This window comes from Halichoerus grypus, chromosome 3 (genome assembly GCF_964656455.1).
Source record: "Halichoerus grypus chromosome 3, mHalGry1.hap1.1, whole genome shotgun sequence".
In the NCBI taxonomy this organism is placed as follows: domain Eukaryota; kingdom Metazoa; phylum Chordata; class Mammalia; order Carnivora; family Phocidae; genus Halichoerus; species Halichoerus grypus.
The window spans coordinates 129577231-129603193 of record NC_135714.1 but is presented as its reverse complement, the minus strand read 5'-3'; the positions used below and the strand labels follow the sequence as shown (position 1 = coordinate 129603193).

General features: G+C 41.4%; 1 protein-coding gene across 2 annotated transcripts in view; it reads right to left on the bottom strand.

Moving 5' to 3' along the window:
* The window catches only part of FHIP1A (FHF complex subunit HOOK interacting protein 1A), a 224646-nt gene that overhangs the window by 57167 nt on the left and 141516 nt on the right, over positions 1-25963 (bottom strand). For both annotated transcript variants that reach the window (XM_078069309.1, XM_078069310.1), the window contains exons 3-5: positions 22877-23108; positions 11385-12011; positions 1114-1272 (exon numbers count right to left, since the gene is read on the bottom strand). In XM_078069309.1, the coding sequence (XP_077925435.1) occupies positions 1114-1272; positions 11385-12011; positions 22877-22981 (891 nt within the window). In that variant the 5' untranslated portion in view covers positions 22982-23108. The remainder of the gene's footprint in view (positions 1-1113; positions 1273-11384; positions 12012-22876; positions 23109-25963) is intronic.

The window sequence follows — 25963 nt, the reverse complement described above, 5'->3', positions numbered from 1 at the left end:
ATATCATTTCTCTGCCTTTAACCATGAATGTTAGCTTTACTTCTCTTTCTTAAAAAAAAAATAATAATAAATTCAAACAATGAAGTGAAAAGCAATTTCTAGGGAAGTAAAGCTAGGTCTTTAAATTACTGATAATCTCTGTGTGTACATTAGGGAAGGAACTAATAGTTTCATCTTTTTTATTTCCACATACTTCTGCAAGAAATGTTGATAGACTGTAATATTAAAGGGAAAAAAAAAAAAACCTTAAGATATAATCCATTTATCTTATATATAAATGAAACTTCCTTTGACTTAGCAATAAAAATGAGATAGGAACTAAAGTAATTTACTTGCATTTTCTTCCAGAAGCTATTTCTTTATTTGGTAGATAAACAGACTATAACATTTTTCACCTTACAATCAACATAAAGAAAATTTTATTTCTTAATAAATCCCATATGAAGGTAATATGTATGTTGTATAGAAATAAAACATTTTTTATGAAAAACCACTACATCCTTAAATATATATAAAATCTGATTTTTATTGAAAACAGTAACAAGAAATCTGAAGGTAAAAATCTAATCAAGAAGGCAAATATACTAGAGTTCAGTGGTTGCTTTTTTTTCCCCGAAGCAGACCAATTTCAAAGCACAGATTTAATTTGTGCTACTAAGAAGATGCTTAACTTCATCTAAATTCAATTGGGATAACAATATTCTTTATGTAGTATGCACCATTAAGCAAAATAAAGTGTTTTCCTTTGTATACTCCCAAGAAGACCTTGAAGTAAAAGTGGTATAATTTGGTGTACTTAGAAGCCTAAAAATATCTCTTTAATGAGTCAAGCATTGAACTTATTTTTGATGGCTAAGTGGATAATCAAAACAGAATTAACACTTTTTATAAGGAGGAGAAAGAAAATCCACTCATTTTTTTCCTCAATTAAAACTTCCCCCAAACCTGTAAACTAACATTTTTTGTCATCCAAGGACGTTCAGTAGGCTTAAAAGAAAGCACCAATATTCCACAGACATTAACATTTGTCAAAGGAATGCTGATAAACCCGTCTTTGACAATGCTCGGATTCTGAAGGGACCAGAACAAAGGGCTCCTTGGCAGCACTGGTACCTGGATGACGGCGTTGCAAAACTCCAGGGAGTTCATGAACTGGACGAGAGAGGGGAGCAGAAGCCAGTCGTCTTTGAGAAGGCAGTGCCATTCCTCACCCTTCTCTTCTAGCTTTGTGGGCAGCGAAGAGTAGAGACCACTGAGCCCGGTCGCAAGTACCTGCGTTCAGAAATACAATATCAGCCCTTTTCCAAAGTTCTTAGGCTGCAACCAGGGGATGCCGATGCCACTGGTCCAAGCAGCAAGGCATTCAAATATTAAAAATATGAGCTAGCGGGGAAGGATTCAGCAGGTGGGGACGGCAGGGCAGGACAGCTCCAGCGGAGGACACAGCAGCACCGGAGGGATCTGGCTCATATGCACATAGTTGATACGGCTGGCGTGTCTCTTCTGTGCCAGGATATGCCGGGCTAGGGGTGCGGGGAGTGAGGGACACACATGCAGAGATGAAGACAACATGATTCTGCCCCCAAGGCATTCGGGAGAGAGGCAGACCCATAAGCAATGCATGACGGTATGCCACGCTGAGTGCAAATCCAGGGACGGCCGGGGAGGAAGCCCCGCAGGGAGGCAGCCCGCAACAGAAGAGCCCACAGGTAAGAACCATGAGCAGCTTTATGAGAAAGATGCCTGCAGACTTGTTAAAGGTCATGACCAATACGCGCAGGTTTACAGTCTAGAAATCTGGCACCTTAATCTGATCGCCACAAATGATAGCCACAAGAAGTGGAGGTCAGGGGTCAGGGGTCAGATGTGACGATTACTGTTCAGAGAAAAGGTGGGTCTAAGCTGAAGCACCAGCGATAAGACAAGAGCAGAGGAAATAAAGTTGAGCATCACGTGTGAGGTGGCTGTGAGGACGCTCTAGTGAGGCCTCCGTCAGTCCAGCAGGAATCCAAAGCTCGTGGGGTTTCCTTCCTCCACCAGTGCTAACATGAAACTTCCAGCGTTTGGGCTGAGGAAGTGAGGGTGAATGAGACCTCGAATCTGTCAGGTCATCCAGCTTGGTCCTTAAGAAAAGGGTGATGTCTTTAATAGAGATAGAACTGTAGGAGAGAAACACCCTTTTCACTGGGTACCTGTTGATTTTACCTTGCAGAGTGTAAGACCAAGGAAAACAATGAACTTCACGGTACGAGAGGCCTCCCAACTGGGAAGTGGCGCTAGCCAACAGCACCTTCGAGACCCCAACTGGCAGCCACACTGACGAGGCAGGAGATGCTCAGAATGGATGCAAGGCAGTTAATCTATAAAAGGCATTGCTCCACGGTAGACCCTAAGGTTATGAGGAACTCACATCAGACTGAAACCCTCAAGGAAACATTCAATCCTGAGTTAGGCCCAGAAGAGAAAGGGTGACGTATTCATTGATCTCACAGTCTAATAAGAGATGAAGAGACCAATTACAATAGTGCCATAAATACTCAGAATACGTAATAGAAAAAATATGGTACTGTGGATATACAAAAGGCCCTTACCCCAGACCTGGGGGGGTGGGAGCAGGAAATGTTCTCAGAAGTGATGTCCAAGCTGCTGAAGAATAAATAGGAGTAAGCCCAAAAAAGAATCTTGGAAGGAGGGCTGTTCCACGTGGAGGATGTACAAAAACTCCAAGAAAAGATGGCATCTTCCAGGAACTAAGAGAAGTGCCGGAGTATTGGAATGTAGGTGCAGAGGTGGAAAGCGCCAGACAGGGTAAGCAGGAGTCGGATCCTGCAGGGTTTTGTAGGCCAGGGAAAAGAGCTTGAGGGACGCCGCAATGGGGAGCGCACTAGACAGAGGTGTGCATCTGATGATTAGTAGGAGAGGGATCTGGACTAAACGTGAAGATCCGGAGCCATTAATATGTAGATGGTACCTAAAGCCACAGACACCAGAGAGAGGAGGGAAGGGAGGCTTGGACAGATGAGATAAAATAATCCAGTGTTTGGCATCAGAAACAGAAAGTCAGAAAGAGGGGCGCCTGGGTGACTCAGTCGTTAAGCGTCTGCCTTCAGCTCAGGTCATGATCCCAGGGTCCTGGGATCGAGCCCCATATCGGACTCCCTGCTCAGCGGGAAGCCTGCTTCTCCCTCTCCCACTCCCCCTGCTTGTGTTCCCTCTCTCGCTCTGTCTCTGTCAAATAAATAAATAAAATCTTAAAAAAATAAATTAAAAAAAAAAAGAAAAAGAAAAGAAAGAAATGCGGCAACAGGCAGTTGAACTTGGAAAAATTCTCTGCAAACTCATCGTTCCCTCTCCTATTCACTGGTCCTGTGTCCACAGCACCCTCTGTGTCCCTCTGTGTCCCTCTGTGGAGCAGTGGTCTTTCTTGCATTTATTAGTTTGTTGGCTGTCTTCTCCAGCTCACCTGATCTGACTTGGTCATTCTAGTCCACACTGGAGGTGTGGATGACCATTCCCATCAGGTATGCTGAGTATCAGATGCTAGCAGTACTTGCCATGAGTAACACATCCAGCTCAACAACAGAGTACAGGCCTGGAGACTGAGAATCTGGAGGTGTTCATGTAGAGAAACCGGCTGATGCCATGGGAGAGCGGTGCATGGGGGTGGGCCCAATATGGAATAGAAGCCCCCAGTGGACTAGGAGGGGCCGTGAGAAAAACAGATAAACCATTTCAATACGGGAGAAATCCAAAGATTATATACATTTCTGTGTTTGCTAGTGACCTTTATGCATGCATTCGTTCACTCACTCGAAACAAATCGAACACCTTCAGGCCGGATACTATGTTACAGTCCAGGAAATGAACAGTAAACAAGATGGTACCCACTTAACTCTTTCAAAATCCGGGCATCTGTGGTCCCAAAGAAGAACGTCCCCTGTTTAAAGTATTTAACTCCTTGTCAACATACCCAAACAAATCATTTTAATTCTAGTTTTGAATGTGACCCCAGTGAGTTGCTGGTTATAAATTTGAAGCCTCTGGCAAGAGAGAACACAGACCAAGAGTTCTCCTTGCAGGGAAATCTAATCTCGATGTCACATTTTAAAAATCAATTACATTTGCTAACTCACATAAATTAACCGCAGCACAAAGGCTTGAATTCCGCCTAGTCCCGATTCCTTAACCACTTTGAGGCTTTGAAGATGAATTCATAAAGACAGGCTTAATTTGTCTGACTAAAAAGCTGGGAATCACTATTTGGTGTATCAATGTAATTACAGCAACATTAATTTTCAAATTACATACGTCACTGACAGTAATTAAAAATAACACATACCTAATATTCTCTTTTTTAAAAGAGTATTTGGAAAAGCGCATGGCTGAGATACAAGGGGAAGCCTGCCTACGCAGAAGGACAGTGCCGTGTGCAGCCGGACACAGAGTCCCGCCGCGTTCCTGCCTCCAGAAAGTGGAGCTAGAGGATGCCTGTGCTATCTTCTTTGGAACGGCAGACAAACAGGGAAGAAAAGAGTCTGCGGAACAAAGAGTGGGACATAGTTTAAAGAACAAGATTCCAAATCTTTTTTTTTTTTTAAGGGAAGAGCTTCGTTTTTTGTTTTTTTTTTAAGATTTTATTTATTTGACAGAGAGCACAAGCAGAGAGAGAGAAAGGGAGAAGCCAGCTCCCTGTTGAGCAAGGAGCCCGATGTGGGACTCGATTCCAGGACTCTGGGATCATGACCCGGGCCGAAGGCAGCCGCTTAACCGACTGAGCCACCCAGGCATCCCAAGATTCCAAATCTTGACTGCTATTTATATCTTCCTTTCCAAGACTTCGCTCAGAGTTCAGATTCATTCACCCAATCCACAAACATTTCTAGAACACCACAGGCATTTCTAGAACATTTGAGAACCCTGGGGGCCAGGTACTATGTACAGCTGGTGCTGGGGCCAGAGCGGAGAACAAGTCAGAGCAGGTGAGCTGGGGAAAACAGCCGCTGAACAAATAAAGACGACCGGAAAGACCACTGCTCCACAGAGAGACACAGAGGGTGCTGTGGGCACAGGACAAGGGAAAAGGAGAGGCGGGGCGCCTGGGTGGCTCAGTCGTTAAGCGTCTGCCTTCGGCTCAGGTCATGATCCCAGGGTCCTGGGATCGAACCCCGCATCGGGCTCCCTGCTCCGCTGTGAGCCTCCTTCTCCCTCTCCCACTCCCGCTGCTTGTGTTCCCTCTCTCACTGTGTCTTTCTCTGTCAAATAAATAAATAAAATCTTTAAAAAAAAAAAAAAAAGGAGAGGCAACAACAGGTTTGTGGATCATTTTCCCAGCAGTTTAACGGCACAGTCTATTTATTTTTCAATTTTATTTTTAACTGAAAAATTTCAAAATAAAAGGACACTGAACATTTACTTAAAAATAAAATGTCTATGGGGCACCTGGGTGGCTCAGTCGTTAAGCGTCTGCCTTTGGCTCAGGTCATGATCCCAGGGTCCCGGGATCGAGCCCCGCATCGGGCTCCCCACTCTACGGGAAGCCTGCTTCTCCCTCTCCCGCTCCCCCTGCTTGTGTTCCCTCTCTCTCTGTGTCTCTCTCTGTCAAATAAATAAATCAAATCTTTAAAAAAAAAAAAAAAGAAAGAAAGAAAAGAACGCATGTGCTGAGACGGGCATCATGGCTTAGGCACAGCAGTGTTTCCAGGGGACGGAGGAAAGAGGACATGCACAGAGGGCTGAACAATTCAGGGAAGGTCCATCTTTAACTTGAAACATCTAATGGTACCTGGTTAATTTTAGCAAAAGAAAAAGATCTTCAGCAGATGGCTCTAGTCTGAAGCTAGCAGCAGAACAGCTGGTGGGGATTATTTGATGCAACTTGCCAAAATAAAAAATCTCATAAATTTGGGGTGTGGGATACATAACTTCCTATCAGCGGCTGTGTACCTACAGGTTGCTTACTTCAATTTGCATTTCTTGATTTACATATAAGCTGCTTTCTACTTTGCCAATATGTAACAAGTGACGAGGGCATCAATGTTTGGCCAAAAAAATTCAAAGTGATAGGGTCATATATAGTTGCCAATCATTTCTTAGCACTAAATTGTTCCCCAGAGTATTCTCAATCTCCTTCTTTTCTTGGGAGAGCATGTCTTGACAGTAAAGGCAGCTGAACCAGCCCTTCCTATCAACTACAACCACAGAAGTTTCCAAAAGTGGTCCAGCTTCCTGAAAGAGTCATTACTCTTCCCAAAGCCTGATGCTAACACACTTTGACAACCACACTAATTAGAGAAAGCTTTTTGTCAATTGTGGTCCTTAGCTGGATAACTAACAGAGTACGCTTTCATCTTCAACATAAAGAGTTCTTATTTTTTTTAATTATGTTGTCAGATGTAATTATAGAAAACTGGGTACAAATGAGATTATGGGATCTATCCTGAGGGGCAACTTATCACAACGAAGCTCTGTGTTCCATTCTAGTAAATAAGGTCAGCTGGAGCTATTGTTTTCCCTCCCATTTTAATGAACTATATAGTGTTTTAAAACATGTGGGTTTTTTTTGTTTTTGTTTGTTTGTTTTTAAGTAAGCTCCACACCCAGCATGGAACCCAAAGAGGAGGCTTGAGCTCATGACCCTGAGATCAAGACCTGAGCTGAGATCAAGAGTTGGACGCTTAACTGACTGAGCCTCCCAGGTGCCCCTAAAACATGTTTTTATAAAAGCAACAATTACTCAGTGAAAATCTGCTTAAAACACACAATAAGTGGATATCCTAACATTGAAAACATGCTCCATTCTGCTAATATATTTAAACTTTGAAGTATTAAATACTACAAACATATAAAACAACATAGAAAAATCTTCCCAGAGATTTAACAGATTTTAATATTTTGCCATAATTTCTTTGAAGCACTCTATTCTTTCCCCCAAAAAAGCACATTACAAATAGAGCTAAACCCTACTCCAATCCCACTGCCATCTCTTCTCCTTCCTTCATCCCTAAAAGTAACCACAATTTTGACCTCAGGGCATATTATTCCTGTGCTTGGTTTTGTAATTTTACTGTATACATACATATCTAAAAAAACAGTATACACTAAGATTCTGTGAGTTAAAACTTTACGTAAATTTATCTAAATACTAACATATTGTATGAAACCTTTTGCTACTTTTTCTGTTCAACATGTTTTTAGATTATTGGTGTTCACACATGTAGATGTAGTTGCATGCTAATACATGTGATTTATTCATTTTGAATCCTGAGTAGTATTCCACTGATACAGACTAATCCAGTTCATTTATTTTTCCCTCAATATATTTCTATTTTGCTCTTCCTCAAATCACTATTCTACTGAATATCTTTTTGCATATATCCATGTGCCAGATTTCCCTAAAGCGGATATCTAGAAGTGAAGATGCAGGATCACATGGTATGCAAATATCCCATCTTATCAAATATTGCCATAGCTTTCCTAAGTTATCGTACCACTTTATATTCTCAAGAGTTCCTGTTTTTCCTCCCCCTTGACAACATTTGGTGTTATCGGATATCCAACAGTTAGCCACCCTGATGAGCATTACCTGGTCTCTCACTGTGGGTTCAATCTGCACTTCCCTGATGCTAGCGAACATGAGCATATTTTCTTACGTGTATTGGCTTTGGGTGTCTTCTGGGAATTGTCTGTTCATATCCTTTGCCCAGTTTTCTAACGGGTAGCTTCATCGTTTTCTTACTAATTGGTAGCATTACAAATATTTTTGTGTATTTTGGGTACCAACCGTTTGTAGTTATATGTCTTGCAAATATCTTCTCCCAGTCTGTGTTTCTGTTGTTAATTCCAGTCGTTTCTTTATGGTTCATGCGTTATAGGATGTCTTGATATTTTATTACCCATGTACAAAGTGGTGGTTACACACATGGGTCCTTGAGCCAGGCTGTCCAGGTTCAGATCCTGACTTTATATCTTACTAGCCATGTGGCCTTGTACAGATTTACTTAATGTCACTGTGCCTCAGTTTCTTTATCTATAAAAAGGATAGGACACTCGTACCTACACTTGTGAGGATGAGATGATTTAATACATGTGAAGCACTAAGAACAGTATTTGGCATAGAGTAAGTTCTCAACAAATATAATCATTATTCATGATTATCTGTTATTCCTGGTCTTTTACACACATTTATATAATTTTTAGCATTGATTTGTCATGTTTCATGAAGAACCCTATTGGGATTTTTATTGAAGTCACATTAACACCTCACTAACAACATCTTACAATTGCAAAGGGGATATGTTACCTTTACATGGAGAGATGCAGTGGTCATCACTTTAACCAATCAAGTGATCAAGTGTAGCATCACAAAAGTGAGACAACCTAGCACATGCCTCTTGATTTGTGATGGCTCAGCTGTTAAGCATCTGCCTTCGGCTCAGGTCATGAGCCCAAGGTCCTGGGATCGAGCCCTGCATCGGGCTCCCTGCTCAGTGGGAAGCCTGCTTCTCCCTCTCCCAATCCCCCTGCTTGTGTTCCCTCTCTCGCTGTGTCTCTCTCTGTCAAATAAATAAAATCTTTAAAAAATAAATAAATAAAAGTATTTGATGTCTATAACTTAATTCCAAATGTCTGTATCGTCATTTCAAATGGTACAGCACAACCAAAAAGCATAGATGATAAACACAAATAATAACAATTTTGAATGTAAGTGGTGTGTATGGGGTGTTCATTTCAGTATTTTTCCAAGTCTTCCATATTTTACTCTTCTTCATAATGAAAAGTTGTAAAACACAAATGGCATTAACTTTATGGACTTATCTGCAGGAAAGTGTCATCTACACAACACCTACAAACTAAATAGCTTTCCATTCATTTAGGTCTGCTTTTATGCCCTTCAGTAAAGTTTTATAATTTTCTCTATAAAGGCCTTTCATATATTTGTTAGATTTACTACTCAAGATACCTTAGAATAGTGTTGCTTTTGTAAATGGTATCTTTTTTTAATTGCCTTTTGCATACCGATCAGGAGAACCACCTGAATATTTTGATGATTTGTCTTGATACCTGTGTTTCTTTAACAGAACTACCCAAAACAATTCAAATAAGCCCTCTGTATAACTGCTCCCTCACAAAACTATTTTTAGTAAGCTTCTGCCTCCACAGCATTGCTCATATCCAGCACCTCCCTTCCATTCTCCTCCCTCTCACTCTTGTTTCTAGACCCTAATGTAACTCCCGACCTCCTCAGCATCTCCCAGTCTTGAGCAAACTCACCCATCGCACACGTTAGATTAAACTCCTAAAAGAACTCTGATTCTACTGTGTTACGACTCAACGTTTCTTCAAGAGCTCTCTGAAGTGGATCCAGCAAACGTGGTAGGCAGACTGATGCCCCCCACCTACCCACACACCCACGCTGTCTGCTCCTAATCCGTGAGCCTGTGACTATATTAGGTTACATGGCAAAGGGGAATTAAAGTTGCCTGTCAGCTGATCGTTAAATAAGGAGATTATCCCGGATGATCCAGGTAAACCCAGTGTAATCACAAGGGTCCTTAAAATTAGAAGAGGGAGGCAGAAGAGCAGAGTCAGGGGGACAGTCAGAGAGATGTCATACTGCTGACAGTGGAAGGGGAGGAAGGGGCCATGAGCCTAGGAATATGGGAGGCCTCTAGAAGCTGGAGAAGGCAAGGAAATGCACTCACCACGAGAGCCTCCAGAAAGGAGCACAGCCCTGCCAACATCTCGATTTTTGCCCAGTGAGACCTGCTGGACTTCTAACCTACAGTAAGATAATACTACTGTAAGATAATGAATCTGTCTTGTTTAAAGCCACCAGTTTCTGGTAATTTGTTACAGCAGAAATAGAAAAGTAATAAAGCAATGTACTCCAAAGATGCTTAGATTCAGGTGAGAAGTCCCATTTTTACCTATGATATATTCTTTAAAAAGAGTCTGTAAGAAACTACACTATTGAAGGCAATAAGGAAGGGACATTTACTACGTTGATACACATGAAGGGAATCAGCACTTTCCTTCCCATCTGACTATCAATCTTTGTACAATTTCTAATTCTACTTGTCAGAACCCTGAAGAGACAAACGGTACCCAGAATTTCTGAACTGAAGTCTTAGTTTTCAAAATTTTTACCCATTGTTTGCCCCAAAATAAATATTCACCAGTAAAAATAAAAATCTAGTAGCATAAAGAAGATCACTGCTTTTGAACCTTAAAGTAAAACACAATGCATTATTCACTAGAGTTGCTATGAGCATCTTGGGCAAGTCAATTCTTTACCGTGCCAGACTGCTCCACAAACTACCAGACATAAAGCATCCCTGGACCCTGCATACTAAACACCAGTTGACCTCCCTCCCCGGCCACCTCATGTCCCTATGACGACAAAGCACACCCCCACAGACATTCCTAATTGCCCTCTCCCCTGGTCAAGAACTACCCATACAGCCTTCGTTAATAATGAATCTAATCTATTTACAGCAACTTGCCTGGCCTGTTCCAATAAAACTCATTAATAGTCTTACGATTCCAGCAGAATCAGGCACACTCAAGACAATATAGTTTATCAAGAAGTGTAATGAGGAGATGGTAAAAAGAAAAGCCAATAGGCTAGATAGTGTTCACTGAGCAGGGAACATAAAAAGAGCCGTTACCCAACATCTCCGACAAACCAGAAGATACAAATCTGCCATTCAAACCCCGCTTCCAAAGACAACACTGACACAAAAAACTAATCAGAGCCCTAAAGTATCTCCAGGGTCCCAGACGGTCCCCATTCCTTTCTGGACCTGTGACTGTGGTTGGACCAGTGGTATAGCAACGTCTGCCAAGGACCTCGCACTTTCTTTCTCACATGCCGATGATCAGGAAACTGTACAGATTTCCTGCTCCCTCAAACTGTAAATACGTATTTATTTTTTAAAATAAAACAGGTGCTTTGTATCTACAATTATGGTCATTATCTTGCTGAGAAACAAATTAATTTGTGAAACCAGCTGAGCGGGCTCGCCACAGGCCATGATTCTAGGGTGCGAAATCGACTAGAAAAGCATATAGAAAGTGCAGGTTTCACCGATCACTCAGGATATGCTCTTAGAAAAAAGCTAAAATCATTCCTAACCCAACAGAAATGACACAAGAAATGGTAACACATATAGTTTCCTCTGCTGGCTTATTTGGAGCTGACAATGCTCAGCCAAATAGCATCTCAACTTAGATTCCTCTGCTCCCTCCAAAAGATTTCCTGCAAACATCTTCCCTTAGAAGGTGCCAAGGACAACTTGCTGAAAAGAAAGGAAGAGAAAAAGGATTTACCAGTAGCACAGGAGAAGAAAAAAGTGGGTAGAAAGCATGCCAATGAGGGGACTTACTGGACAAAAGTAGGTGTTCTCCACGATGTGATAGGCTACCATGCTGTTCTCAGCAGACAGAGACATGATGAACAGCAAAGCGTCCCGGGCCTGCTGACCTACTGTCCCCTCTCGGTGAATGAAGGGAATCAGAAGGGAGAAGATGAGGAAGTTGGTGGCCCCTTGGTCCTCACTAGTGTGGAAGAAGAGTTCCAGAATAGATGGATCTTTGGCAAGGATGGAACAAAGCTGATTGAGCAGGACAACCAGCTTCCCCTCCACAGCGGGGGTGGTTGTTCCCGAACAAGAGCTCAGCAACATCATCAGGGGCTTCAGGATGGGCTTGTGGTGCAGCAGAGGCTGGTGTGACTGAGTGACCAGCATCTCATACATCTTGAGCTGCTCGATTTTAGTCTCATCAGTAAATTCCCTCCGCAAGCTCCAGAGGAAGAGTTTCTCCATGATGTTCTCTGAGACCACAAATTCCAGAATTGGCCCCATCGCAGCATCCTTGGCTTGCTCTTCGATCAGCAAGAAGAGCATGTGTTCTACATAATTCTGTACAGCACTGGCCTCATCTGGAGGGATGGATCCATACTTTGCCTGGGTGTTCTTCAAGGGGTCGTGCTTCTCTAAGATCTTCACAACCTGTAACCAATTCAAACATTTGTCATCCATCTCGTGTTTGCCATAATTACAAAAACACACCACCAGAGATTGTGCCGTAGCTTCATGGAAAACGCAGGAGCCATGGCCCACAATAAGATAAATATGAAGGGGCGTCTGGGTGGCTCAGTCAGTTAAGCTCTGACTGTGGCTCAAGTCATGATCCCAGGGTCCTGGGACTGAGCCCCATGTCGGGCTCCCTGCTCAGTGGGGAGCCTGCTTCTCCCTCTGCCTGCCACTCCCCACCCCTGCACATGCTCTCTCTCCCAAATAAATAAAATCTTTAAAAAAAAAAAAAGATAAATATGAACACTGTATTTGTCTCTCTCACGAGAATAAAATGAAGTGGTTAAACTATAGAAAGCATATGTCTGAAGATGTTCATCTATAATAGTTATAAATTTTGGCAACCTAAATGTCGAAGAAGATCGTATGGTTAAAAAAACTAAGCTACATCCATTCATAAGCCTGTGAAAAATTGTGAGTGATATAATAGATGAAAAGTAAGTTATTTATATATAGTTAGATCCATCACTATCAACTATGTCAAAAACATGTATATGAACAAAGATCAAAAAGGAATATGGAAAAATAATCATTTTTGTGTTCAAAGGGATGACAAGTTCTCAATTTTTTTCTGAACTGTCAAGAATATAATACTGCTTTTTAATTTTAAAATACATTAAATAAGTAAGACTGCCCGTGTTCTTCTACAAACAGTTGATTCAGAGGTTCCAACAGGGGGACACAGCTACTCACACATCCTTGACAGAACAACATCCCTCCCCCCGCACTTGGACGGGCACCCTCTTCCACCATGCATGCAGGGTTAGGACGGATGAAAGGAAACCAATGAACGAGGTACACATACCTACCAGAATCAACCCTAGCCTATGGCATATACTGGAACTAAAAAAAAAAAAAAAGAAAGAAGAAGAAGAAGGTTTTGAACTCTGCATTTTTTTGAACCAGAAAAAGTTCTGAGATGACCAATTACAAAATAAATCCCTAACACAGCAAGTTTCTGTTGGAGGTGATAAAAAAGTTTTGGAAATAGTGGTGATGGTTGCACAACACTGTGAATGTAGTTAACACCATTGAACTGTACACTTAAGAAAGGTTAAGACAACGATCTTTGTTATATACGCTTTACCACCAAAGGAAAAAAATCAATTTGACAGTAAAATATAAATAAAATCCCCAGGTAGGTCACGTGACAGCCCTGGTGTTGTTCTCTGCCGGCTACTGAATGCTTCCTACCTCTCTCTTGAGGTAGGAAGTTGAGATTTTTTTTATCTCAACTCCCATGTAACCGTATGACTTGGAATTTCCAGGATAATACCCGCTCAATTTACTTCCTTTAAAGTATATACACATAATTTTTAGACAACCCAAATCCTTATCAATGACTTGATCTTTGTTCCTTTCTGCCTTCCTGAACTGCATGCTATAGGGATTATGTTTGTCTTCTCCAGTACCTTCCTGGCCCAGTTCTATAACGTGCTGTTACATGTCCTATATTTAGGTTATAGAATTTTTGCAAGTCACTGGGGAAGCTGGCAAAGGTCCAATGCTATGTCAGCATGCATGAGCAATGAGAAAAATCTATTTCTCTGGAAAAGGTCTAAGATTTTCCCCTGTCAGAAACAAGGCAAAGAAGCCTTTATAGACCAGGCAAGTGTATCCTTACAGAATGAACAGATTTCCACAGAATCTGTCATCTCTATCAACTTCCATTATAAAATTAATAATTCTGTCCCAAAGGAAAAAAATCACTCCAACACCCGAGATGACATTTCCAATGAGAAAGGCCTTCAGTTAGCAGTTACCCGGGGGGTACATGGCTCAGTGACTGGTGGCCCCAGTGTACCCACTGGACATGCCCTCTCCTTCGCTGCGTGCCAGACTCCAAAATTCACCCCCCGCCCCAGCCTCCCCTAACCTCCCAGAAGTCCTCCAGAATTCCTCGGAGGCCTGACGACCTCACTGGCAGAAACGCTGGGGCCTAGCTGTCCTTTCTCTCTGCTCTGGCCTTAATAACTTCTCAGAGCATGGGACCACAGCACTGCACTTGTCCCAAAGGGGCCTCCACCTCAACACCCATGTTCTCCAGCCGCAAAAGCTCTAACTTCAAGGCTCCACATTCTGAAGAATAAATTAGCAACACACTTTATCAGTTCCATCATTTCCAAGTCCATATATTGAGTTTCCTTATGAGAGCCATCTATACAGGTAGGCCTCGGGGTAGAAATATAATTATACTTCCCGTGTCTGCTCAGACTTTCTGAACTGTCTAAAATTGAAACTGTGCTTTATACACTGTTAGTGGTGGGGCAAATTAGCTCAGTCTTTCCGGAAAACAATTTGGCAATATGTAACCGAAGCTGTAAAATTGTTCCTGCCCTTTGACTTGGGAATCTCACCTTGGGCAAAATGCCCCAAGGAAACAATCCAAAAATAATCTGTTAAGAAAGGTTCACGCCGATGACATTTTCAATAATGGAAAATAAGAATATCATTGACCCAGTCAACAATAAGAGAATCATAATTAAAATGTTACATCACCATACAATAAAGCTATTAAAAATAAACACCAAGTGAACCAAATCATCACATGCAAACGTACATATGAAATAATTTAAGTTAAAAACTAAACATACTGACAAATAGACACATGATCAGAAGGGAATCTGAAAAGACATAAACGGGATTTTAAAGTTAATGAGTTCTTCACCCCGGTAAATTGATCTAATTTCATAATATAAATAAAAATAGACAAAGTAATCTTGTACTAATGTCTTTTAAAAGGGCCCAAAACACTGAGTTACAAACAATTCATAATTGAAATCTCCTAATTCTCAGAAATTCCTAAGGAATAGAAACTTACACATATGTATATGTACTTGGACTACATACATGTATGTAAGTATTTCTTATATATCTAAATGTGCGTAATATACAGCAGAACTACTTACATGGTCACAAAGTACATCCTTCTCATAGATTAATCATCATTTATATGATTTATTCCACTGCATTCCTTTGCAAACAGACTTTTTTTTTTTTTTTGCTATGAAAAACCCAAAAAAAAAGAGAACTAAGGTTTTTATACAGAATGCAAACAACTGGGCCACTTTTGAATTGAAGCATCTTTACCCTCTTTATACCATAAACTCCTCTACACTGCCTTCTGGGTTACCAGGCAGAGAATCTAAGAGCAGAGCGATAACCCACAGAGACGTAAGGTTTGCTGGTCCTGTGGAATGGAGCAGACATATTAGGACGCCTCACTCATTCCCGGCCCTGGCTGGGTGGTTTCACTGCCTGGAAGAGGGTGTGTTACACCAAGGCCTGTGAGTCACGGAATCCACAATGCTCAGCAAAGTGCTAATTATGCCTGTGCTGACACATGTCCTTAACCTCTTTCCTCAGGTGTCAGGACCCGCCCAGGCCACCTCCTTTTCCCTTCCTAGCAGACCTGCTCTTATGAGTGGGCTCTCGGGGCCCATACCCAGGGCCTGGGGCCTAACCTGACAGGGAATGTCTAAGAAGCTTCTTGGCTAGAGCACAACATGCACTGAAATGCCAAAGAACTTCCGATGTCCCAAGTTTGCTGCCCAGATGGTGTCATAATTCTCTCCGTTTCTGTAGACAGATTCCTGATGTGACTGGACTTTTCCTTATTCTTTCCTTTAGTGCTGTCTTCTTGCATCACTTCCACCAAACCCCAAGATTCCTGTGTGCCCCCTTCTGCCTGCTGCCTACTGTCACGCATTGATCTACTCTGACCTTCCAGTCCCACAGATCCACGGCCCAGGCTGCTCCCAGTGGCGTCCCCAGGCAAAGCACATTCCCCTGAGTATCCTCTAGCTTAGGCTCTCAACCTTGCCACAGGTCTCCCAGCTCTGGCTTCTGGGCTATATACTCTGCCTCGGGGACTCAGTTCAGGGCGAAAAATGCCACTAAGGGAGCTGGAGGGACCCAAGGACGGAAGAGAGGGAAAGCAAGCAAAACATGCTGTGCAAAATATTTCCTTTACAAGTTCACTTCTTTAGGCTGAAAATGCCACTGAATAAAGCAATCAGCCCCTGATAAAGCCCAAGCTCATTAAGTAAGCCAGCTAAGATGGGAAATAGCATTGTCAATGTTTCACTGATCATAGCTCAGCATTTGTTGGTCCACAAACTTTAACAAATACAAGCTGGTATATATATATGGGTGAATCATGAGCCTGGATCACATATAGATCCTCATGTAAATTATCACAATTCTAAAAAGAAACAAATACACAAAAAATCAATAGTGTAAATGATGGTACACAAATTATCATCTGACCAATAGAGCTAAATTTTAACCTAACTTCAAAGTCATTTGACCTGTAAACAGGGAGGTTATTACGGGTAAATGAGATGAACAAATAGCATATTTCTTTCATTAAGGATATCAGCTACTCCTATCCTTAGCTCTAATGATGGTCCCCATCAGTCAGTAATAATAGGTCTGAATTCCAAATAGTCACAAATTCTAAAGAGGAAGCTCAAATGCTTTCAGAATGAAAGAGCCACATAATCACTCCTCCAGCTAACAAATGATTATTCTTCATGGTAAACACAAGGGTTTATCTGTCAACTTAGCTTTGACTCCATCTTAATATTGTTTTATGTCTTACACACATGCATGTATTAAGAGATGATTATTTATGCTACTTTGGTTAGAGCCTAGTTATTTCAAGAAAGTCACATGAGTACAACCCATACTTCAAAATCCTTTGGAATGCTAATTTAAAGTGGCATCGTGGAAAAAACCAAGTTACTAAGCAACATTTTCCATCACACAGAAGAAGGGCAGGCTTGTACGATCTTAAGCCAAATTCCACTTAATGTACCAAATAACTACAACAAAAGTAAGTTTCCATCCAGTCCTTAATCATTATTTAACAGCCGTGTCTTTCAATCTGGCACATTCCTTACACACCTACTGCCATGAAAGACATCTACCGAGTCGTCTCTTTTTATATTAAGATAACAGCCTAATAATATACATGTGATTGTACAATTTGGTTCATTTCAGCTCCAGCCCCAAACTCTAGAGGCGTGTCTAAATCTGGGATAAAACAGGGTAAAGCAGAAGCTCTATCTACATACCATACTTCCTTGGGACCAAAGATGGTCTAGCACTACTACAACAAAGAAACATGGTAGGAACATCAATCAATAAAATAACATAATAAACTAATCCTTCACTTAGGTATGTTTTTTAAATTTATGTATTAGAGAAAGGATTTAAGAGTAATGATCTATGTAATAATATTCCATTCCATGGCAAAAACAGACTTATCACTGAGCATACAGAGGGTGAGTTGCTGACATTTCCACAGGTTCAACACTTTAAAGTCCAATAGAAGCACAAGTTAATGCCTCGGCCCTCTAAAGAAACATAGCTTTTGTTCTGCTTTACTTTCTACTGTCAAGTTTAGAGCTACTTGAAAAGCTGAGATACAAATTTTTTAAATATTAACAAACATCACTTGACTAAGATATTAAGAAGATCAGATTCTCTAATACTTCCCCTCTTTTCATCTCTCAAAAACTCTATTTAATTGCTGTCAGTTAGTCTATGGCAAGGTACAGACCAAAAGAATGAAGATGAACAGAACAAGAGAATTGGTTTCACAGGGGGCAGATTGAAATGCACATCTCAAATCCATGTATCAGTGCTCTATACGTCTTTAATAGAATCAGGCTACTTGGAGCTCCACACAAGATACTGTACTTAAAACATATTATCTATTTTACATTATTATGGGAAGACATTTGACTTAATTAACTAATCTAATTGTTTTTCCTATCCCCACCCCGACCAAGACAAAAAAGGCTACTAGACCCACTAGCTTTACTTCATCTGCTGCCATTACCCTATTTGAACTCTGACATTTTCTTGGCTTAAAAATTGTATAACCACTTATTTTTGGAGGCTGAGGGTGGTGAGGAGAAGCTTTGGGCTACTGACCAACCAGAAGCACACAGAAATGTGCATTTCCACTTGATTTTTTTTTTTAAGATTTATTTATTTTTATTTGGGGCGGGGAGGGGAAGAGGGAAAGGGAGAGAGAGAATCTCAGGCAGACTCCCTGCTGAGGGCACAGCCCCACATGGGGCTTGATCCCAGGACCCTGAGATCATGACCTGGGCCAAAATCAAGAGTCAGATGCTTAACCGATGGAACCACCCAGGTGCCCCCCAATTTATTTTATTTTTAACCCATCACCTCTGTTTTTCTGGCTCTAAGAACAGACACCATTGAGTATGTAACCAATACTGATTCAATTCTTAAAAGGAGAGGACAGAGAATGAATAAAGCAAGATGCATGAAGCCTCACAAAGTACAACTCTGCCATTGCAAAAAACTAGTGTGTGGGCGGGTTAATTCACATGGTGATATAGTTGAATAGTTTATTAGCTGGTGGACCAGTGCTTCTTACTTCTTGCTCTCTCTTCCATTCAGAAGAAGCAAAGGCAAGAGATAAAAACAATAGTCCACTAGACTATAAACTGTTCTTAGAGACTAATAGGAAAATTAAACACCCACTCACTCCCCCCGAATCGCTTATCATTAAACGCAAGTCCAAAGATCTTACTAGAAAACTATAGAATGTTTTAATATTAGTGTATGTTCAAAGCTGTTTTATAAGTCACCTAGCTCTTCTAAAGTTGTCATATTTCTCGTCTCTCGGTTCAACAATTTATTGAACATCTACAATAGGCTTATGATATTCCTGGCACTGGAGATGTAGGTAAACTACAAATGGTCTCTGACCATGAGGAGCGTGAAATGAGGTCGGGAAGAAGCTACTGTACATGTGGTTGGTCTAACAGCAAAAGAACACTCAGGATGCTGTTGGAGCACAGAGTGGAAACATAAGAGGGAGCACGGAAGGTTTCCTAGAAGAACTGATGTCCCCAATGAGTCCTTAAGAAACAGAGGCTTTAACCAGAGGGAGGGATATTCCAGACAGGAAGAGGAGGAAATGCCTAAGGCAGAGAAGCCTGAAATAGCCTGCCGGGCACTGCCTAGGAGTGGGGGTGGCTAGGAACTCCAAGTAATGTTGCATTTCTGGAGACTAAATCAGAGACAAGGAGTGAAATAAAGACCCTATGTGCCATCCTGGCCCATAGGTGCCCAGATGCCACTGAAATGTCCAACTAGAAAAACGATACTGGGTTTTCGATTCACTGCTCTGACAACTTCACAGTGTGAGATGGCATCTCAGAAAGCGGGAGGACGTACTGGCCGGCACCCAGGCTAGCAGAATCCTATAGCCTGGGTTCTCCGGGGTTGCTGCTAGGAATGTAACTATTCCTGAATGTCCACTAGAGAACGCTTCTGGGGATGTCATGAGATCACTGGACCCAGGGAACAATTTGGAAACTAAAGTGCACGACAAGGCTGTTCAAGGTCTCTCTGCTGGCGAGCCTCCGGAATCACAGACTGCCTTGGATGACGGCTGGTTGTATAACGAGCTGTCCCTGACAGACTGCAAGGTGTAGGTGGGCAAGCGGATATCCTCCTCCATCAAAGTTTGCTTTTTTAAGTCAAGGTCTGGAACAGAAGCTACTAGTAAACAGCGGAACAGAACCTGTCAAATATATGTTAATTATGCTGAATTTGTACTGAAGTATCCTAACAAACAGAAGAACTGCGGATACCACAGACTACTGTTGACTTCATTTTCCCTAGTTTAACATATAAAAAAAAGCATTGTGCTTGCCAGCTAATCGGACACTTCAGGAAATACAATGCTGTCACCCAGTTCTGACTAGGTCACATTTCTTGCCAGCCTTACAGGTTTCCTCGGGTTGCCTCAGGGGAACCCGGGGGCTGCCATCACACCAGTCACGGGAGTTTATGTCTGACTTTAAGCGTTCTGCATGCGCCCCCAGGCTGCATGACTCATGGCCAAGAGCTAATGTATAAACCTCCCAAACAGTGAGAATCATTTATTCCTATCAACTGAAGGTCCCGGGCCTTACCTCACTTGTAGCCCTGCATCTCCTCTTTGCCCTGACTTCCTCACTTTTCTTTTCTTACCACCGAAAAAAGCCAACACTGAGCATTCCTTCCCAAAACCCCTTCTCTAAAATGTTCTTTTCCTTTGTCATCAAAGTCTTCCTTTCCTAGGGGCGCCTGGGTGGCCCAGTTGGTTAAGCGACTGCCTTCAGCTCAGGTCATGATCCTGGAGTCCCAGGATCGAGTCCCTCATCAGGCTCCCTGCTCAATGGGGAGTCTGCTTCTCCCTCTGACCCTGCCCCCTCTCATGTTCTCTATCTCTCTCTCAGATAAATAAATAAAACCTTAAGGGGGGAAAAAAAAAACCTCCTTTCCTGTAGTTAAGCTAGCCAAATCTCATTCCTCCATTTCCCAAGCCATTTTCACGCATAATAGTCCCTTCCTTTGACTTAATTCCTGTAATCATTATTATTCATTTTCTAATAATGTATCTCACCTCGTCCTCCAAATTAGCGCATACATTCTTTAAAAGCCCAGACCCTGTTCTTCCAAGGCTGACACATCCCCATGTCCCACCCGTGCAGCCTACAATGATGAATCCATAGTTGGGGCTAATAAACCTCCATTTAACTATAATTGTGTTGACATCCACATGCATTTCTTCAACCAGTATTTTTATTCATAAAGCAACCGAAAGGCCCACAAGAGCCTTTCTTGGAAGTAGACAGAGACTGCGGGCACTCTGCAGATTTATTTAAAAGGAAAGGTCAAGCCTAAAGAGGAAAGCAAGGTAAAGAAATGGTTGAAAGAGGAGTAAGACCAAGAGTGTCCCCACTTTACAAAAGGAAGTGTTTAACTGAACACCATTCCCTCTGACAAAGTTATCCTTACCCTCAACTCAGTATTTTTCTGTACTCAACAAAAGGTGCCATGCTTCAGATCACCCAAAATGTTTAATGATGCTGAAGTCATTCATATCGGATATGGAAATGAGTAATATGATTCTGGGACCAATATTTACTCCATCACCAATGGGAAAGAGTATTTACACATTTAAAGACTCTCTACCAGCACTCCAACAGCTTTGGAGAAAGCTTGTCCGGGATGGAATCTGACAGGGCAAATGATCCATCCGCATAAAATCAAGAGGTTGATGATATATCCTGTCTTTGAAGACTGGTATAGAATACTGAATGGATCCCATCACAGATTCTCCACCAGGAACGCTACAGTCAAAAGTATTTTTATACAAATAAACAAAATGGGCCCAGAGCCAAGAATGTGTATTAGAATGATGGACTTTTTCAGCCAAATGAAATGACTAAGGCTGGAAGTATTCTCAATATAAAACATCTGACAGCGCACTCCTACCAGTTAAAAAAAAGAGGAGCGCAAATAATTACTAGATACAATAATAAATGTGCACATGCTAATATGTGACTATATTACATACTTTATAAACACAAAATAGACATTTTCAAAAGATAAAGATAAAAATAGGCCTTCTAAAATATTCTTCCCACACCCAATGGACTAACAGGCACACCCCTTAGTGTTCACAACCCCACTTTGGAGCCAGCACATTAAAATACTTATAAAACTGCAAAGTCAAAGATAATTACTCTAATTATTCGAAAAACTCCTGAATTACTTTCCTCTCTTTGCTAAAGCAGATGTGCCCTTAAAATCCAGAGCAAACCCATTAAGATTCTAACAGCAAAAAGTCAGAGAATGGGAAATGCATAAAAAATCTTGGAAGTTTTACACTAGTGACAAGAAGCTACAAAGTGTAAATGACCCAGAAGCAGAATTGATTTTGTTTTTGATCTAAACTGTGTCCCCCATAATTGCTGTGATTTGCAGGCTCAGTGCTTTAACCCCTCTGCTGTTTCCGGCCACAGGAAGGAACTGGGTAGTCATTAAAAAACTGTCACATAAATAGCCACTTACCAGCTCACCTAGGGAGTGTAATGTTGGACAAGTAGTAAAGAAGGCCAATTTTATTTATTTTACTACTTGTAAACTCCCTGAGGAAAGCGGTGAGCTGATAAATTTTCTGAACATTCAACCCGTAATTATCTATACAAGCAGATCAGAGTTACACAGAAGTCAAACTGAATAATCAAAAAAACTTTTATAACCAGCTTTGTAATGAATTCAGATACTGCCAGGCATCTTCTTTCCTTAAATGACGCAGGGACCACCAGCCCGAAAAATGGTAGAGCACAGAGGTCAAATACACAAGTCGAGGAACCAAGGTCTACCATGTACTTGCTTGGAAACTCACTATCTGCATAACCTCAAGCGAGTTACTCCACATGTCTAATCCTCCATTCCCTCATCTGTAAAATGAGGAAGCTAACACTAATGGTCTTACAGGTTTGTGGAGAAGAGTAAATGACATAAGGCTTTTGAAGTACTCAGCACAGCACTTGGTAAATATTTAATAAATGTGTATTTTAGCGCTGTCAAGAGTGTAAGGACTAGATGGAAATCAGCAGGGAGGAGGGAAAGAGAGACTCTAATCCTGGTCAAGTCCATTGCAATGAAATGTCAAAGTCCCTTTCAGGCCAACAGCTGTTCTTCCAAAAATATCTGAGGAACATACATGTTCCCTAATTGCTTTTATGGAAACCATGGTTTTCAACCAGATATGTATTCTAGGAAAGCCAAAAAAAAAAAAAAAAAAAGTTGCTTTTCTTCCTACCTGCAAGGGTTTTGCTCCCTATGTTTCTGGAAGCCTAGTCACCCGTCACAGAGGTAGGAAACCCCTGGTTCAATGGAATAGAGGCCTCGAGAGCTACCTAGACCAGCAGAGAAAAGTGCAACTCATACATTACCTGCGCCCAGTGGTTTTTAAATACAATCATGCATGTTTCTGGGTCAACTCCCTGCAGGCTCACGGCCTGTGGGAGTTTGTTTTCCGTCGTAACCGATGACATCATAAACCTTCGTAAATCAGTGCTTCTAAGTCATATTTAATTTTCGGGAAAATTTGGCAAGCAGTCACTAACTTTCAAGTATCACATAAGAAACGTAACTTCTTCACATTTCACTGTCATCTTCCGAAACCTGTAATGACAATAATAAAAATGCATCTCGTTATGTTCACATATTAAATAGGACACTGGCCATTGAATTTAAATCAAAGCATAGACAGTCTTGAAGTCCAACACAGAACAAAAACATCTACAAAATAGACATTTCTACCCAATCTATAGGCCCCCCTATTTACTCTTACCTTGCTACTAAAAATATAAAATAATGAAACTACCAAAGCGATATGCATAAATTAAATAATTATTGGGTTTATTTTCTTCACTACCATCAACCACAACCCCCTAGATAATAAGTCTAATCATTCAAACTGTTTCTATAACCGAGCAAGAAACTATGATACCAATGTTTGTGGAATTTAAAAGCATCCAGAAGCAGGAAAACCATTAGTTAATAGTGACAGAAATAAACGCCCCGATGCAACTCGGGGTAGGCATAAAACAGCACCCAGACTCCTGGGTCTGATATGATTGAATTTTTTTCTAATCAATGGCTGTCATAATGGAATTGAAAGCATTCTCAGTCATTTCATAGCTACAAACCAAGTTAAGGTTTCTGGCTTTTCTGAAAAATGACAGAATTCCAAGTAACCTTGACAAATCAGAGACAGAAATGATCCGTCAAAAACAAGATAGTGCTTACTCGGTGTGAGTACAAGGTAGCACACTTACAAATGAAAAATGAATTATGTGGATAAAATATGAAGAAAGTCCAACTACCACAGAGCCAGTAGGGAGAAAAAAGATACTGAGGTCATAGAGCTTACAGCAACTATGACCCAGTTGCATGGGGCTGACTCGCAGACGGAAGCAATACAATAGTGGCAGCATCTCCCGTTTGATGAGCCCACAGAAAGGACTGGGTCCAGTTCAAAATGCTATTTGTTTTCAGCATACAGACTGGAGAGAGTTTGGGCTAAAGTGATTACACGATAATTATTAGTGCACTGGAAAACACAACCCATGATAAAATTTCCAGATTTGTAGTGCCAAAAAAACCTCGATTTTTCAACTGAGTAGTATGAAGGGTATTATGAGGAGAACACTGGTCAACCGTTCCTCCTACAAACAATAAAATGTGAGAAAGGGGGCTTAAGGTGAGGATTCGGGTTAGACTTATGGGTCAAGTTCTTTGTGGGGAGTGAAATTAAACACTAGAAAATTGTTAAGGAATATTCTGCTGGGGGTAGCAGGCGAACCATTCGACATTCATATCTTGAAAAAAATGGTAGGACATAACAGAAACTGGTTAGAATTGATCATTCTGAGGAAAGGAAACATTTTTTAGGGAGAATGGAAGAGGGTGAAAGTACGTAGAAAGAGGAAGGCCTGTTTGAGGGAGGCTCACACAAATTACAGACCTGAGGGAAACAGCCTGTGTGTATCTTCTATGACCATATTTTATTATTCAAATTGGTGAACTCCCTGACATGTAATTCCTAATAATTCCAAATTTCTTGTTTTCAATAAGACATTGTCCACTGCCAGCAATGACCCTTTGCCACTGGGAGGCATGTTTTACTGGGCCCACGTGCCTCCCCACACACACAGGGTATGTGGTCCCCATCTCCGAGGTCCTGGCCACTCCCTAGAATCCTACAGCCAGCCTCTTCACCTCACTTTTGGTTACCAGGCTGGTCCTCAGAGGTATCATTTCAGCGTACAGACCTGTTTTAAGTGATAAGACATAAACCAAGTTCTGATTCAACTCCCTCATTGTCTTTAACATAGGATTTCTGTGAAAGTGTCTTTTATTCAGATGATGTAACGATCATAATGAGGAAAATCAGAGTGTTTTGGTTTATCCCAGAGGTTCAGAAAGTATGAGACTCCTTGAGACTCCTTTCAGCTCCAGGATTCTCCGATTCGTCTTCAAACGTATGAGGGGAACATTCAACATGCCAGTTGCTTCTAAATGAAAATTAGAAACATGCTCTCTCAGGTCTGTTAAGTTCGTTCTCAAAGGGACTTCACATGCAATCTTTGCAGATAGCGAGACTGCATTACAGACAAGATAAATCTCTTAGCTAAAGTCCTAAACTACAAGTTAGTTTTGATGGAAATGGAATGTAAGTCTCTTGATTCCCAGTCCAGGGTTCCTTCTAGAAATCTTTATTCTCCTTTCTCCTGGCTATAATCCCTGGCCCTATTCCCTTAAGGAAGCTGTATGTTCTCTGAGAAAAGTGCATCTCACTTGGATGATGTTTATCCAATCATACTTTTGAAGCAGATGCCTGAAGAACCTAAACACAGGCAAGTAGAGCAAGCCACATTTAAAAAGGAAACACTATGCCAGAAGATTCTATAAATGAAAATACTTCTGAATACACCCAGAGACGAGCTGGATATTTCCACTCTCTTTCTCTCTTATTCCCATGTTAGAGTATTAAAGCACTAGCATGTCCCCAGGGCAATATAAAACTACAAGAGATGGCTCCATATTTATGAGAGACATAGAAGGGCGCCTTTCCTCAAGCACCGAGGTTTCCAATACATTTCTGCATTTGCCTGTTCTCAGGCTTTACTTTATTCCTTTTTGCATTTTTCCATTCCAAGCTTTTTATTTAACTCTCAGAGCACAGCTAAAAGTCCCAAGTGAAGAACAGAGCAGGACAAAACTTAGCAAAAAGCCAGGAGCAGGTAAAAGAGGCTGCAGTCACCAGAATGCGTGCTTGAGTCATGCATATGGCATTGTTGGGACATTTCCCCCGTTCTGGCCCTCCGCTCTCTTCAGCCTATCATACCCGGCGCTGGGACTGCTCAGAGGAACACTCTTGCCACATACTCAGCCTGTTCTTCCCATAAATACCCACATGCACATCAACTCGGATTTCATGCCTGAGAAAGAGCTCTGTAAACCATTCAGAGTGA